Source organism: Salvia hispanica, chromosome 6 (assembly GCF_023119035.1).
Source record: "Salvia hispanica cultivar TCC Black 2014 chromosome 6, UniMelb_Shisp_WGS_1.0, whole genome shotgun sequence".
Classification (NCBI taxonomy): domain Eukaryota; kingdom Viridiplantae; phylum Streptophyta; class Magnoliopsida; order Lamiales; family Lamiaceae; genus Salvia; species Salvia hispanica.
The window spans coordinates 41,771,881-41,787,365 of NC_062970.1; the positions used below are offsets into that span (position 1 = coordinate 41,771,881).

Genomic DNA, 15,485 nt, shown 5'->3' on the forward strand with positions numbered 1-15,485 from the left:
GTCGAGCTGGATAGCTTGCACCTCCTGGCCTTGTTGTGCCCTTCCTCCAGGGGCTTCTCCCATTTGGTAGAACTGGGGTACTCCTTCTCTGTAGTATACCAAGTTGGTGCGGACGAAGAAGGGTATATCAAACATGCCAGGAGCGTCGACCATGTACATTGGAGACATGTCTTCTGCCTCTGTTATGATGATGTTGTTGCGCACGAAGGCTCCTAGTATATGGCAGAGCGACAAGTTTCTGGCTGGGTAGGTGGCTATCAGGTGGCATTGGTAGGCTGTCCAAAATCCCAAGTGCAGTTTTCTTCCACGCTTAGCGCACCATACCAAGTACAATTCGGTCATGGACGTTCTTGCAGCGGAGTTGCTCTGCCCCAGTAGGTTATAGCCTAAGTAGAGCTGCACTAATCTTAGCATGGAGTTGTTGAAGTGGGTGGATCTGGATTTAGTGGAGGCAAACTGGCCAGCATCCGGGTGGGTTAGCTCCTCCCAGGCTTCCTGGGGCTCAAATTCTATATGTCGCCTCGGTACCCCCCTCTCACGGCTTCTCCATTCTGGTTCTATAGCCTCCTCCAGGCTACACATACCTAGTCGCACGGTCCACTCTATCAGACTCATGGACAGTTCTACACATACCTCGTCTTGTCAAATGGCGCCGTTGCCGGGGATGGATGGCGTATCATGTGCTTTTGTTAAGAATTTTGGTGTAAATATTGTAAATAAACTTTTCTTTTATTTTTTGTGTTCCACAGTTTAAAGACACCGAGTCCAACTTGCTAAGGAAAGAAGGGGTAGATCCAGTCACCACTCATTCAGGATTAACCACTGCCTTGCCTGTTGACTTGGATGCGAGCACTAAGGAAGACTGCTGCACAACCATCAAGAGTGAACCAGATTCATTATCCACATCTGAAGAGTAGAATGCTGCCAAGATGGCTGAGGGTCCGGACTTCGCATTTGAGGCAGTAGAAAGTGAAAGCCCAGCAGAACCCAACGGAAAACCCAGAAGAAACAACCGCCAAGCCAGTAGAAAAAGGCGAAAATCGAGAAAGTGATGGAAATGGAACCACAAGTCCATACTGCCCAGCCTTTGGCAGAAAAGTCAACCTTGACGAAACCCGAACCGGTAGAGAGGAAGTTGGTATTGAGGGATGAGCCGAAGGAGAAGCAGAGGCCGACGCGTGTATCGAAAAGATGCCTCGGGCATGGGATGGCAAAGAAGACAGGGGCAACCACTGCATCTAAGGCAATGGAGATTTCGAGCGATGAAGATCAGGAGGATCCTACAAAACCTGGGGAGAATCCCGACTTGACTACTACCCAGAAGGAAAGCCACCCAATTACAGAATCAGAATCGCCTACCACTACTGGCCAGGAAGAAGAGACTCCTACAAAACCTGGGGAGAACCTATCTGAAGGGCCAAAAGAGGAGGTGGTCGTTGAAGCCCGGGAGAGCCAGTCTACTGCCCAGGAAGAGATACCAGCACCAGAAACCGACGTACATGAAAAGCAAGACAAAGAGGAAAGATACAACCAAGAAGAAAGAAAGAAGTAAGAAAAGGGGGCAGCAAAAAAGAAGGAGACCAAGAATTCCAGGGAGGTCTTAACGGCCATTATCATCAGGAAGCTGGAACGATGGCCCAAACTGATCAGGAGCAAGGACCCCTCTAACCATCGTCTACGGCCCATGGAAAAGAGGAAAATCATGGGGACTTTCAAGAATCATAAGAAAAAGAGAATGACACCTCCGATGATGTACCACCTGAAATACCCAGCACAGCAGCTACACAATGCACCACCCCGAGGAGGAGCCGAAGGAAGCAATGACACACCCCCACACTGACCAGTTAGTTTTTTTTAGATTTTCGTAATTTTTAGTTTCTTTTCTATGTGTGTCAGTTTTACGTTTATGTGTTAATATGTTTGTGATATCATGCGTATACCCCTTTTTCATAACACTTAGCCTATTTCATAGTCTAAGTGTGAGAAGGCTGGGGTTTACACCATATATGTGTTTAGGTTGTTTAGAAATTTTCATTATGTTATGTGATTTTGTTTGGTAAGTATTATATCTTCTCTCACTTAGCCTATTGCATAGTCTAAGTGTGAGAAGTTTTGATATATAGTATGTTTTGCATATCTTGTTTTTGTTCTACTTTGTCTATAGGTTCTCTATGTTAGTTACTCTTGCCCCACTTAGCCTATTGCATAGTCTAAGTGTGAAAAGTTTTCATATGTAGTATGTTTTCCATGTGTTATGTGTTTTTCTATGTTTTCTGTGTCCTACGTGTTTGATACTGGCCATCCTGTTTTCCACTTCACTGAGCTCGCTTGAGGGCATGCAAGGATGAAGTGGGAGGGGGGAACATAATGGCCAGTATAACTGTATATATGTGTTGTCGCGTGTCGAGTCAGTCCCTAGTAGGTCAGTTTAGGTTGTTGGGACTACCGCAGCGGAAGACACGGAAACCAAACAGGTCCTAGAACGGATCTATTTAGTTGATTATGCATTCGACTCCAATTTCATGCAATTAACATAGATCTATAGATATAACATCAAATAAACACATAATCATGCATATTCGATGTAGATTCGATTGTTACCTCATAATCCATCATTGGATTGACGTTGCTAGCTGCACCACCCGGAGATCCTTGGTTTATCGACCACGAATCTTCCGTACTATTCCCTTGTCCTTGATTCTCCATCCGTGTGGGCGGATCTTAGATAATCAATTAAATAACTTTGAATGGATCTAGGGAAACCCAATACAAACACGAAATTGTCTAGATCTAATCCTATGAATTAGGATAGATCAAGAACAATAATCAAAACCCTAATTCTCTCACGTGCTAGGCACGAAAATCGAGACCAAGTGAGAGGGAAGAGGAGGCGCCGATTTCTAGGCTAGGGTTAGGGTTTTTGTGTTGTCTTGGATTGTATTCTAGGGTTTCCCTTTCATTCAATATTTATAGTGGACCTTATTGGGCTAGTAAGGGGATCCATGGAATGACTTAAGTGTTGGGCTCACCCATTAGATAAATTACTAATTAAATCAAATGACCCATGATTTAATATATTATCAACGGAATATTATTTTATTCCACTAAAGAATAATATTGCACTCCCACTTAAATCACCAAATTACAAATAACTTGGGTCCATTTTATTTTATAATATTTCCCGCGTTTAAGATTATTTTGATCCATCAATTTAATTCTTTTGTTTGCTATGTGACTAGAATTAAATTAATTCTCCAAAGAGTTTTTCTAGTTTGAAACTTTATTTATTATTCGTGGAATAAATTCCAACTGCGCAGATTTCTGAATAATAAATTCCTCTTTCAAACACCTCATTGGGGATCACCCTTTTAGGGATTTAATCATACCACACTGGGCACGCGAATTCTATGAAATAATATTCCAATACCTTCATGTTATTCAACTACTACCACCCAAGATATCATGAACTTGAGTTACGTACAAACTCTCACATATTGATAAGTCAAAGTGGCGTTTGATTGAATGAACAATATTGATATTAATATCATAGACTAGAAAATACAAAACTTTCTGAAATATATTCTTTCAGTAGATAGCAATAAAGAATACATTTCGGATTAGATCCTTTCAGTGCTTTACCACACCGGTGTTACTAATCTCTTCTTAGGTAAGAGAGAATTATCACAAACACCGCAACCGTACCAATAGGTAGCCAAAGCCTATCTAGGTTGTGAATACGTTTTTCTTCTTACTAGATCTGGCCAAGTCCCCTACTGGAAAACTCATGAGGAGATTCATCGAATTTCCCTACTTGACCTTCTTAGTAAAAAGCCTTAGACTTGTTTATCATATTTCAATAATAAACCATTATATTATATTATTTATTCTCATAAATAGGTAAACAAGTGGACGTGGCGTTTCTCGTATACATGCACAAGCTGACTGTACAAAGGCATGTACGCTCGAAGCATCTTTTAGTATACAAACCCCAACAATCTCCCACTTATACTCAAAGAATGCTTTCGAGTATACCAACCGCTTTATTGGCCTTGTGCTACACATTCACAACACATTTTCTCCCACTTATACTCAAAGCAGGTTTGGAAGCTCCGGAAGTTGGTACTCTAGCTCCTCCTTTTCTTCGTCGCTACTCGTGCCTAGGTCGGACAGTGCTATCGACAGGCCAAAACGAGTGGTAACTAGTATTGTTCCTCGGGGAAGTATCCTTGGTCTCCACTGGCCAGGAGCCGAGCCACTTCTCATAAACTGAAAACAAAAAGAAAAGAAAAATTATAAACAGTATGTACACCAAAAAGATCACACACAATACAGGTATGAACGCCATCCATCCCCGGCAACAGCGCCATTTTGACGGACCAAGTGTTTCCCCCACTCTTTCGAGTGTTGTGACGGTTTTCGTATGTAATTTGGAGTGTATCCAACTGATCAGGAAGAGATTCCCGACCCAGCTGAGTCGTTGGTACGATAACCGGGACCTGGCTTCAAACAAGTTTCCTCAACCCACTTCTACTGATTAGTATAATAGAGGTAAGGGTCGATTCCCACGAGGATGGACACGTTTTGATAACTGCGGTGACTTTCCTGGGTGTTTTGGTTAGCTACCACGCTTGGGTTGAGATTTTACCTAGACAGGAAATAAAGGTGGTACTCTACTGACTAGTAGGCGTGAAAATAACAGACATGTGGGAGTGTTCGTGAAAATAGGGGACAATGTGTCTCAGAGGCATATGAAAAGTAGACAGTTACTAAAAGGGGAAATTTAGACTACAAGGCATATTTGGTGGCTGGGTGGTTCTCTGACAGGTCTGGGCAGTACATCTGAAAAGTAGGGAACAAAAGCAAAAGTAACTTAAAAGTAAAGTGGTTCAAACTAAAGTTGATTTTGACGTTTTCTTCTTCACCAAGTATTAACAGAATTCAGATAAACACAAACACCATGACTGAACTTCAGATTCACAAATTCAAACTTAAGATCCATCGATTTAAATGCTCAAACTTAAATTAAACAGTGAAACTGCAATGCACGAAAACTTGACTAAACATAGCTACAACTTTGAATCAACAACTCCCGATAAGAAAACACTTAGAAATTGAAAGCAATAACTAAATCTAACTTTCCTAGGCAAAATGAAGCAAACTCGAACCAAAGTGACATGCGAAATAGAAACTTTATAATGTAAAAGTTGGAAAATAACAAAGTACTTCAAAAGAGCACAGCGATGAGTGTTTGCAAATAACTAACGATGAAAACAAGTAAACTTTAAACTAGGAAAGCGATTAAGATTGTTTGTGCCACTCCGGGCGATGATACTACTACACTGCTACGATAACTGGCTGGAACGGCGGACTGATGACTTCTCCGGCAAACTCTTCGACGTCAAGTGACCATGGCTGTGGCGAGGAACGAGAGGTGGGATAATGCTGAAGGAACTGATCTTCTAGAGAGAATTCTACTAAGTGTGTTGAGAACCGAGAACTTCGAACCGAACTCTTAGGAGGCGTCTATCCGAAAACTCTTTCTCTCTCTCCAAGTGGCTTCTTTTATAGGGAGGCTTGCCCTTGCTTTTAGGGTAGACTTCTCCCGCATTTTGACCTTTTTGCCCTTGTCAATGATCATCCCAGCTATCCTCCTTCATCTCGAGCCTTTTCTCCGGCATGCATCCTGGTCAAGCATCGCACCCTTCTGTGGGCGCCCTTTTCACTTGCGTCACCCGAATCGTCTCCTACCGACTTGGATCCTTTAATCATCCACACTTAAGCAACTGTTTTGCAGATAATACATGCATTTCACGACATACTGACCAGTAACCAAGGCTTAGAATACGACTTATCAAGCGTTCAAACTCTAAATTGTTCTCAAAGGATGACAAAATATTGGTGTGTGGAAGAAGAAAATTTGAGAGAGTGGGGAATGGTGGGGGCCGAAAATTTGGGGTCTAGGGTTGGGGTCTTCTCTTATTTATAGTGCTCAACAAGATCTTTAGGTAATTAGAATAGAATATTTGGTAAGATCTCATTCTCCACAATTAAATAAATAAATATTGTGAAGTAAGGAAGAAGAATTAACAAAAATAGATCCTAGGGCAAATCCCATAGGTTTCGAAAATTAGGCTCTCCAATTAGCCATGATTTTGTTTTTGGTATAATTTACGGAGTAAAATAAAATATCACGGAGTAAAATAAAATAAAATAAAAATAAGGATTCTCCCAACTTGGAGTATAAAGTGGCGCCCCTATGCCTATTTAAATAAGGCATGGATTTTTGAATATTAACTAAAATAAGGTAAGGTAAGATCTCATGAAGTATGGAAAGATTTGGTAGAATAATTAAATTCTAGGTATGGAAGGAAATCAAGTAAGGGATTAACTAAAATAAAAATAATACTCCCTCCCTTATTTTGGAGATTTTCGAAAATCACAAGGTACAAGGGGTGTCGATTTTTCCTCTTTAAAAATAAGGAAATAATTGTGTCTTGGATTTAATTTGGATAAATATCCCAAGGATTAATTTAAATCCGGAAAAAAATAGAATTCCTTCTCCAAAAACCAAGGGGTCGAAAATTTCAAGAATTAGGGTGACAGGTATTTACGGAAATTTTCTCTAATATTCTCACTCACCCTTACACAATTAAATTACCACATAAATCTCATAATTTAATAAATCACATGCCACAACATAAAATCAACAAGTTTGACTTTTCAAACTTTCAACGCAAACCCTAGACTCAACTCGACCATATCATCACATGAAACAAATGCATTCTCGATTCCACGTCATCAACAATAAATTCTAGGGCTCTAAAATTAGGGTTCTAAAATCCGGGATGTTACAGAAATAGTTGCTATTTCTAAAAAACAGAGGGAGTAAACTTCATCCGTCCATGAAAAATAATCTCATTTTGCTATTTTGGGATGTTCACAAAAAATAGTCTCATTTCTTAAAATTGAAAGTTTATCTCTCATACTTTTCTCACTTTTTCTCTTCTCTCTCATACTTTACCTATTTTTTCTCCTTTTTTTTAACACCTTAGTGGTGGAGGGTTCGTGGATCTCTCATCCCTTCATATCATCAACTGCGATTTTACATTCTGCCCAAAATGACTTAGAAAACAAGACCAAGGAATACAAAAACAACAAGGCTAGAGTAAGGAGGTGGCCTGGCCTATTTTTTCTCCTTATCTCTCTTACTTTACCTACTTTTTCTCTTTTACGGTTTCTATCAAAAATAAACCGATCTTCCTTTCTTGTGAAGAATCTTTTTGCCCTCTTCCCTCTTGGAAGAGGAATAAATTTCCTTATACTACATGTTAAACCCTAATTAATATATTTCATTTGTCCACGAAAAATAGTCACATTTTGTCATTTTGGGATGTTCACAAAAAATAGTCTCATTTCTTAAAATTGAAAGTTTATCTCTTATATTTTTCTCATTTTTTCTCTTCTCTCTCGTATTCTACCTACTTTTTCTCCTTATTTCTCTTACATTACCCATTTTTTCTCCTCCCCTCTCTTACTTTACTAGTTTCTCATTAAAACTCATGTCATCCACAAATAAGACTATTTTTGTGGACAAAGAAAGTACATATCAATTGATACTTCCATTTTCGAATTCGCTCTCATTCCGAATTCATGGATATCCCTCATGCCCATTGGTTCTCCGTCGTTAACACTTGCATGGACTTTAGATATTCAAAAATATTTTGATTTTTTCAAGTATCTCAATACGAGTGACAATATTTTGTGGGGAGGTTGTTTGACCATCTGACAATGGAATGTTTCCACGACTATTCATGTACTACTAGTCTAATGACAAGATTTATGAATGTTGTTATTCATAAATTTGATTCTTTCGATATTCTAACTAAGCTTGTGGACAATCTCAACATTATTTAGAAGAAATTATGTGCAAAAAGTCCAGACACACCAACAAGTCTAATACTCTTGATGCCCTCGTCAATTTAGGGAATACGGTAATTTAAATAATGATTCGGATGATGTTGCTTCAGACTTGATGCATCATCATCAAGGCACAATCACCAGTTGCAAAATCAACATGGTGCTCATTGTTTCCAGTAATTTTCTAATCATATTTCGTTTAGTTTTTACATTTGGTGGCCCGTGGATATTTGAAACTGATATCAAGTGACTTATTTGACATTGTAACACTCCTTCCGTTCCCTCCTAATTGAAGTGAAACTTTTCAACATATAGTTTAAGAAATTGATATTGAGTGTGTTAAATAAATATAGAATAAAAAGTAAGAGAGAGATAAAAGTAGATAGAATAAAGTAAAGATAATAAAGTTAGATATAGTAAAGTAATAAAGAGAAAAATGGTATGAATAAATAAATATAAATTTTTATACTCCCTCCGTTCCATAGTAATAGAGTCATTTTGCTATTTTGGTACGTTCCATAGTAATAGAGTTATTTCATTTTTTTAGTAAAAGTCAACACATTTTTCTACATCTACTTTACTCTCTCTTACTTTTTTCTCTCTTCATCTCTCTATCTTTTCCATTTTCCACTTTATTCTCCTTTTACTTAACTTACCTAACACAACTTTTCTTAATCTAAGTGTCGAAAAGAAACGTCTTCATTACTATGAAACGAACAGATTAGTTTACTATATTGGTCAACAAACACACATGTCAAGAACATTGTATGCACTTTTAAGAAAGAATTAAATAAGTGAAGAGAGAGAAAAAGAAAGACCTTTAATTGAGGTGAGAGAAATGAAACAAAATAAAATGTATAAAGTCTCATATATCCTTCATATCTAAGATGCATTTTAGTTTTTAAAAAATATTTCTTTATTTGATTAAAAATGAAAGGGTTTTTTTTATTAAAAATAAAATATTACTTTAAATAAAAACAACATTATATCTATTTTTACTATATTTTATTTTCATTAACTCAGCAATAATAGTATTACATAAAATCTCGTGTTAAAAAACAAATATTTTATATTTAAACAAGACAAATGGAGTATGAAATAACCTTAAACATGTAAAGTGTAAAATTTAAAAATTTAATTATAATTTTATATAAAAACGCAAATATGCAAGCTGAAAATATTGGTTCTGTTTGTGGAGATCACTCCTTTTCAAACGATATGGATTGGTCATATTTTTTTTTTTGAGATTTTATATTTTATTAATACCAACACTAATTCAATCATTTGTTATATGTACATGATAGGAGTGTGATAAGATTTAATCTTATTCACCATTTCATGTTTTCTTTAAAACACAGATCCTCAATAATTTATCCTTCTACGTATTTTTTTTTTGGAATAATAGCCATTTAAATCATAAAATCTGATCACATTCTGGTATATTTTTTAAATTGGAATATTAAATCACGAAATTTTAGTTTTTCTCAATCGTGTCATCATATCTATGCATAAATCGTCGTCTTTTGGTGATGTTAGAAATGATAATATTTTAATAAAATAAGAAAGAAAATAAAAAAGAGTAATAAAAGAAAATATTTTAATGAAACACGTCGTTTTGAATATCGTTAAAAGATGACATTTGTGTATGAATGAGGCAATTGAGAAAAATTGAAACTTCGTGATTTAATAAAAAAATTTCAAGGTTCACAAGGATAAATCATAATTTTAACCGCTTGGATACAATATGTAGTAGTACAATACTACTTTCATTCGTAGCTTTCATTTTACTATCTCTAGACTTGCCCAAGGTTTATCAAACCAACGGTTAAAACCGAAACCGTGAGAATTTACCAAAACTGAAACCGTTGATTTTTGAACCGTGGTTCGGTTCAAGTTCAAATATTTTCGAATCAAAACCGTGCCGGAACCGCCGGTTCCGGGCTATTCCAAACCGGAACCACAAAAAACCGCCGGAAAATCGTGAAATCAAGCCGGAACCGCAAAAAATCGGTGGTTAGGAACCATGAAAAATCGTAAAAAACCGCCGGAAAACCATCGGTTCGGAACCAAAACCGAAACCGGCGATTTTGGAACCGCAACCGCGAAACATCCTCGCGGACCGGAGCCGACGATTCTGAACCGTAACTACCGGTTCCTGAACCGTGAGCTCCTCTATCTCTAGAGTCTATAAGATATGAAAATATTAATAAGAATATTATTTTATCTTTTAGCGTATTTGTATCAAATTATTTAATGAATTTTATTTGTATACGTATACACATTCTTGTACCTTGATATTTCTCTCTCAAAATTTCTATCGCCCCCCTCCGAAAAAGCATACTGATCCACTATACAATGCAAGCTTGCTAGTAGTATAAAGGCAAAGTTGAAGACAATGAAACATGGAAATCTCTTACTTCAACAACAAAACCCAACAAAATATTATTTCATCATTACAATTTACCAGCATCTGTCATTCAGACAGATAAATCCATCTTAGCATATAGTCAAAAATAATGTATATAAGTCCGAATTCATTTAAAGAGAGCTGTAAATGTAATTATGTAAATCAAAGTTTTTATGTTACTATAACTTATCTAGTTAACAGATGTTGTTGTGTCAATATAATTTCGAATTAGTAAATAGCATTAAAACAAACGTCATGTTCAAGGAGTATGCATATTAATCCTCAAATTATAAGAGTGATAAAAATAAGTGGACATGAGATGGTTTGAATTGAATGTGCAGTGAAGAAGAAACAGAGAATGAGATGAATTGAGGTTAAAGTGGATATGTGCAGTGGCGATAAGAGAAGACAGATAATATTCTTTAAAGACAGAAACGATGCAAGAAACGGACACGTGTCTCTACACATGTTAACCGCTCAAACTACAACCGCGCCACGTTAGCTTCCATCAAAACACCTTAATTTCCCTACTCCTCTCTCACTATATATATGTGTATCACTCTCCAGCAACTAGATAAACCTCAACGTGACACAACCAAGCTTAAAAAAAGAAAGAAAGAAATGGCGAGAACTGTTGCGAGGAATTTGGCGGCGCCGCTGCTGTTCTTGAATTTGATTATGTATTTCATTGTGTTGGGATTTTCTAGCTGGTGCCTCAATCGCTACATCAACGGCCAGACTGCTCATCCAAGTAATTAAGTCTCTCCATATTAGTAGTAGTACTTATTTATTGTGTATGTATGTATGTATGAATGATCGATGTTGCAGGCATGGGCGGCAACGGAGCGACGCCTCATTTCCTGTCGTTTGCGATACTTGCTAGTGTTCTAGGAATAGTCTCGAAGATTGCCGGTGGGAGCCACCTCCGGGCATGGAGGAATGACAGCCTTGCCGCCGCTGGCTCATCTTCCATCGTGGCGTGGGCTGTCACGGCCCTTGCTTTCGGGTAACTACTTAATAAGTCTTTCGTCTACAACTAATAGTTTTGTTACTTTGAGTTTCAGTCACCAAAAAAAAACATGCAAAAATTATTACTCCTTTCGTCCACCTCATTAGTGGACAATACAAAATTGGTAAAGTAAGAAAAAAAGATCAGATGATAAAATAGGAGAGCGATTTTCTCTCTATGAGATATAGAAAATTAAAGTAATATAAAATTTTAATATATAAAAATAATCTCATTTTTACTATTAGGAGAATGAATCAATTGTGAAATCTCTATCATAAAAAAATATAAAAATTGTTAGATTAAAGATTAATCTAATTTTGTGAGAGATGAAATTTTGTGTGCGCAGTTTGGCTTGCAAGGAAATAAACGTAGGAGGGTGGAGAGGGTGGAGGCTGAGGGTGCTCGAAGGCTTCGTGATAGTGCTAGCGTTTACGCAGCTGCTCTACGTCTTACTCCTTCACGCCGGCATCTTCAGCAGCAGTTATGGCCCGGGCTACAGGAATCACGATTACGGCCTTGGAGGTCCGGGGGCTGAGCCTGTGCCACCCAAGGCCACTGGGGTCGGAATTTGAGTGTCGCCGTACAATGCTGTGATCAGTTGTTAAGTCTGTTCTTTTTTCTTCTAATTATGTAGTTTTGTGTTCTTGCATGTGTATTTTTGGTTGTGAATTTCGTTACTTTAGTACGGTGTATGAACTGTAGATGTTCAATCCTCCTCTTTTTTGAGGATTGGTACTGTAATTTGGATATGAACATACAGTGGATATTACTTTCTATCTACACCTAATAAGTATGTAAATTCCGATTTTATCACAAATTTTGAGTATCCAATTTATACGTACTTGTTGGGATTCAACAAGCAATCCATAATTTATGGGATTCAACAAGCAATCGGTATTTCACGATCAACTTATGGCGCTAATACTAAATAGTATTAGCGGTTTGTATTTTGTATATACCGTATTAATTGAAATAATATAGTGGAAATTAAAAAATTGGTTTCTGTCTGTACCTATGCTTGGAACTAGAAAGGATAAATGATACTTTAGATGTACCTATGCTTGGAACTAGAAAGGATAAATGATACTTTAAAGAATCGGTTGGGTCTTCCAATTATTTAACCATTTTGCTTGATTAATATTTAAATTCAGTTTAATTTATAAATAAGTTATGTTTCATGTAAATATGTAGTGTTTTCGCCATAGTTATCTGTTGTGTTGCGATACCAGAGATCTGGAGTTCTAAAATGTTTGATTGCAATAGTTTCAAATTTCAATAATTCCAAGTTGATGAAATTTTGCTACGATTTTATGATAGCAAAATAACTAAAAAGGGTTCGTGAACTGGATTATGATTTCGTGATGCTATAAATCTATGCAAAACGAATTGTATAAAATTGAAATGCATTTTGTAAGTATTAATTGCTGCAATTACATGGACCACTTTTGGTTCTTTCTAGGTAACTATACTTTGTAGTCTCGACAATGATAACGTGTTTTCTTGTACAAGATCGATTTTTGGGAATAACGTTAGAGATTTTTGAGGTGGCTTTTGGGGGTTTAATATGGGTCTTTATATAGCTTTTAAATTGGGCCTTTTGAAATTTGTGAAGTAATTGTACAGATTCTTTGTAATAGGTATTCGAATTATACGTACGCCCACTTAACTTAGCTATAAATGGGCTCTTAAATATGTAACATATTCTGGATTTTACTTTATCCAATTCCTAATTGCTTTGCTCCATAAGTAATGGAGACCTTTTTTTTGCATGAAAAGTAAGGAAATGTATGTATTACTGTTACTAAATAAAAAGAAAATAGAGAGGAAAAAGTAGAAATAATAAAATAAGGGAAGTAAAAGTGGCAAAATATGTTACTTTTACTATAAAAAAAATGACTACTATTATGAAATGTCTAACATGAAAAAATAACTCTACTACTTCTATTTATTTAATGGAGGATTACTATAACAGTTTTTTAACTAGTGATTCTAAATACTTTAATTAGCAATATCATGTAGTGGATTGTGGGCCCTAAATTGGAATTTACAAATAAGTACTGCATGTATTATGTTTTGTGTGAGTCCTAAATTGTAATTTGAAAAACGCATTGATTGTAGTACAACTTAAGAGCATCCCCATCCTTAGCTAAGAGCACAACACCCACATCCGTGCTCTTAGCTAAAGACAAGCTCAAAGGTCCCACCATTCTATTATTCAATTTAAATACTCCAATTATTAAAAACATTTCTACATTATAAAAAAACATTCAAAAATAAAAATTACATAATTAAAATCCTAAAAAATAAAAATCACATAATTAAAATCTTTAAAATAAAAATACATAATTAAAATCCTAAAAAATAAAAAATATATAATTAAAATCTTACAAAGATGAGAAAAAAGATGAGAGAATGTAGATGATAAAAAAAAGATGAGAGAATGTGATTTTTTTTGTATTGAAGTGGAGGTATTTATAGATGAAAATGTGAATTTTGGAGAAAAAAATTGAAAAATAAATTAAAAGTGGGTAGAAAACGAATATAATTTTTTCGGAAGTGGAAAAATATATTTTTTTTATTTAAAAACATTTTTTTAAATAAATTTCGAATTTTAAAAAAATAAAAATAAAAAATCGAATTAGTCGTTGGCCAATCAGACGTTGCCACGTATGAGTGCTCAGCGGCACGGACGTGCTCTTAGCTAAGAGCATGTCCGTGCCGCTGGCACGGACGGACGAGCTGCAGCGGCGGACGGACGACGGGCACTCAGCGGCACGGACGGATGGACGGTGCTAAAAGCACCGCTACGGATGCTCTAAGATCATAACATCACAGTAAAGAATTTATTAATAGATCTCACGACTTTGAATATTGACCGTTAAAATTGGTACTACACTGAATAAGAGAAAAATAATAATATAATTTCCGATGGAATATATCATCAGGAAGTTAGAACAGTCTTCTAATTAGTGGTTGACTTGCTTTTTTTCACAGCGCACTCTTTTGGTTGCAATTAGTGAAGGATCAGTTGAAATATAGGTATGGTAGTCAAGATAATAGGCCGGTTAAGATATTATCATTTTTTATTTATTTTATCAGTATGTTTCCATTTTATCTAACATACAATAATGATTTTTTACTGATCTTTTTTATTTATCTTTTTTTTAAATATCACTAACTCTTCCTTCTATTGGCCCTGCACTTATAAAATGAATTCATATCTTTTCAAATCTTATCATCTTGTTTTATCTAAGTTTAAGGTATTTTATAATTATAATTATTATTATTAGTTTTATTATTTATGATAGGATAATATAAATTTATAAATGACAATGTTGAAGTCCAAACCATTAGATTCGGAGGGTAAAAAAGAAGGTGAAATAAAATTACACAGAAAAGAAAGAGAAATAATGTACTTTTCACTTTTTTTCTCTAAATGTAATAATTAATAATATAATGTGGGGGTCATATTCTAATGCTTATAGCACTCTAATCCAAAATCAAGACCAAATCTTCACCCTTAGATTTTAAAATGAATGGATGAGATTAAATCTTACGAATCTCAATAAATAGTAGATAAAATATCAACAAAAGGGTAATATCGTCATTATGTTATCATATGATCATTTTCGCGAATGTTTTTTTATATCAACATATTGTATTACAAATATCAACAATATGACATAAGAATATCAACACTAGTACAAGAAAATAACACATATTTATTGACATTTTTACATGGTTTTATTGAGATTTTTTGATGTATTTGTTGATAAAAATCTGGTTATCAACATTTACGAAAACTAAAATAAAAAATATCAAATTTCATCATCCAAACGTCGTCGGAACATATTCAATTGAGATCTCGTTGGAATCCTTATAAAATTATCTTTAATTTGATATATTATTTGCGAAAAATAATTTAAATCGAAAGAGTTACGTAAATTTAAAGTTTTAAGATGATTTTAATAAAAGAGAATTGACATTAATACCCTCTAATTTTATTTATTAATTTTCTTAATTAAAAATATAATTCATGTGACCATTATTTCAACATCTAGATCTATTAATTAATTGACTAAGATTTAGTCTTAGTTTGGAATTGCTAATTAGTTAGCAATTGATCACCCCCTATAACTTAGTATGTATTTA

At 35.5% G+C, this 15,485-nt stretch overlaps 1 protein-coding gene across 1 annotated transcript; it reads left to right on the forward strand.

Moving 5' to 3' along the window:
* The first annotated feature begins 10,885 nt into the window (after positions 1-10,885).
* LOC125192605 (membrane protein PM19L) lies at positions 10,886-12,113 on the forward strand. The gene is made up of 3 exons (XM_048090233.1): positions 10,886-11,075; positions 11,153-11,330; positions 11,680-12,113. Exons 1-3 carry the CDS (start codon positions 10,946-10,948, stop codon positions 11,903-11,905), a joined length of 534 nt encoding a protein of 177 aa, XP_047946190.1. The 5' UTR covers positions 10,886-10,945; the 3' UTR covers positions 11,906-12,113.
* The last annotated feature ends 3,372 nt before the right edge of the window (positions 12,114-15,485 follow it).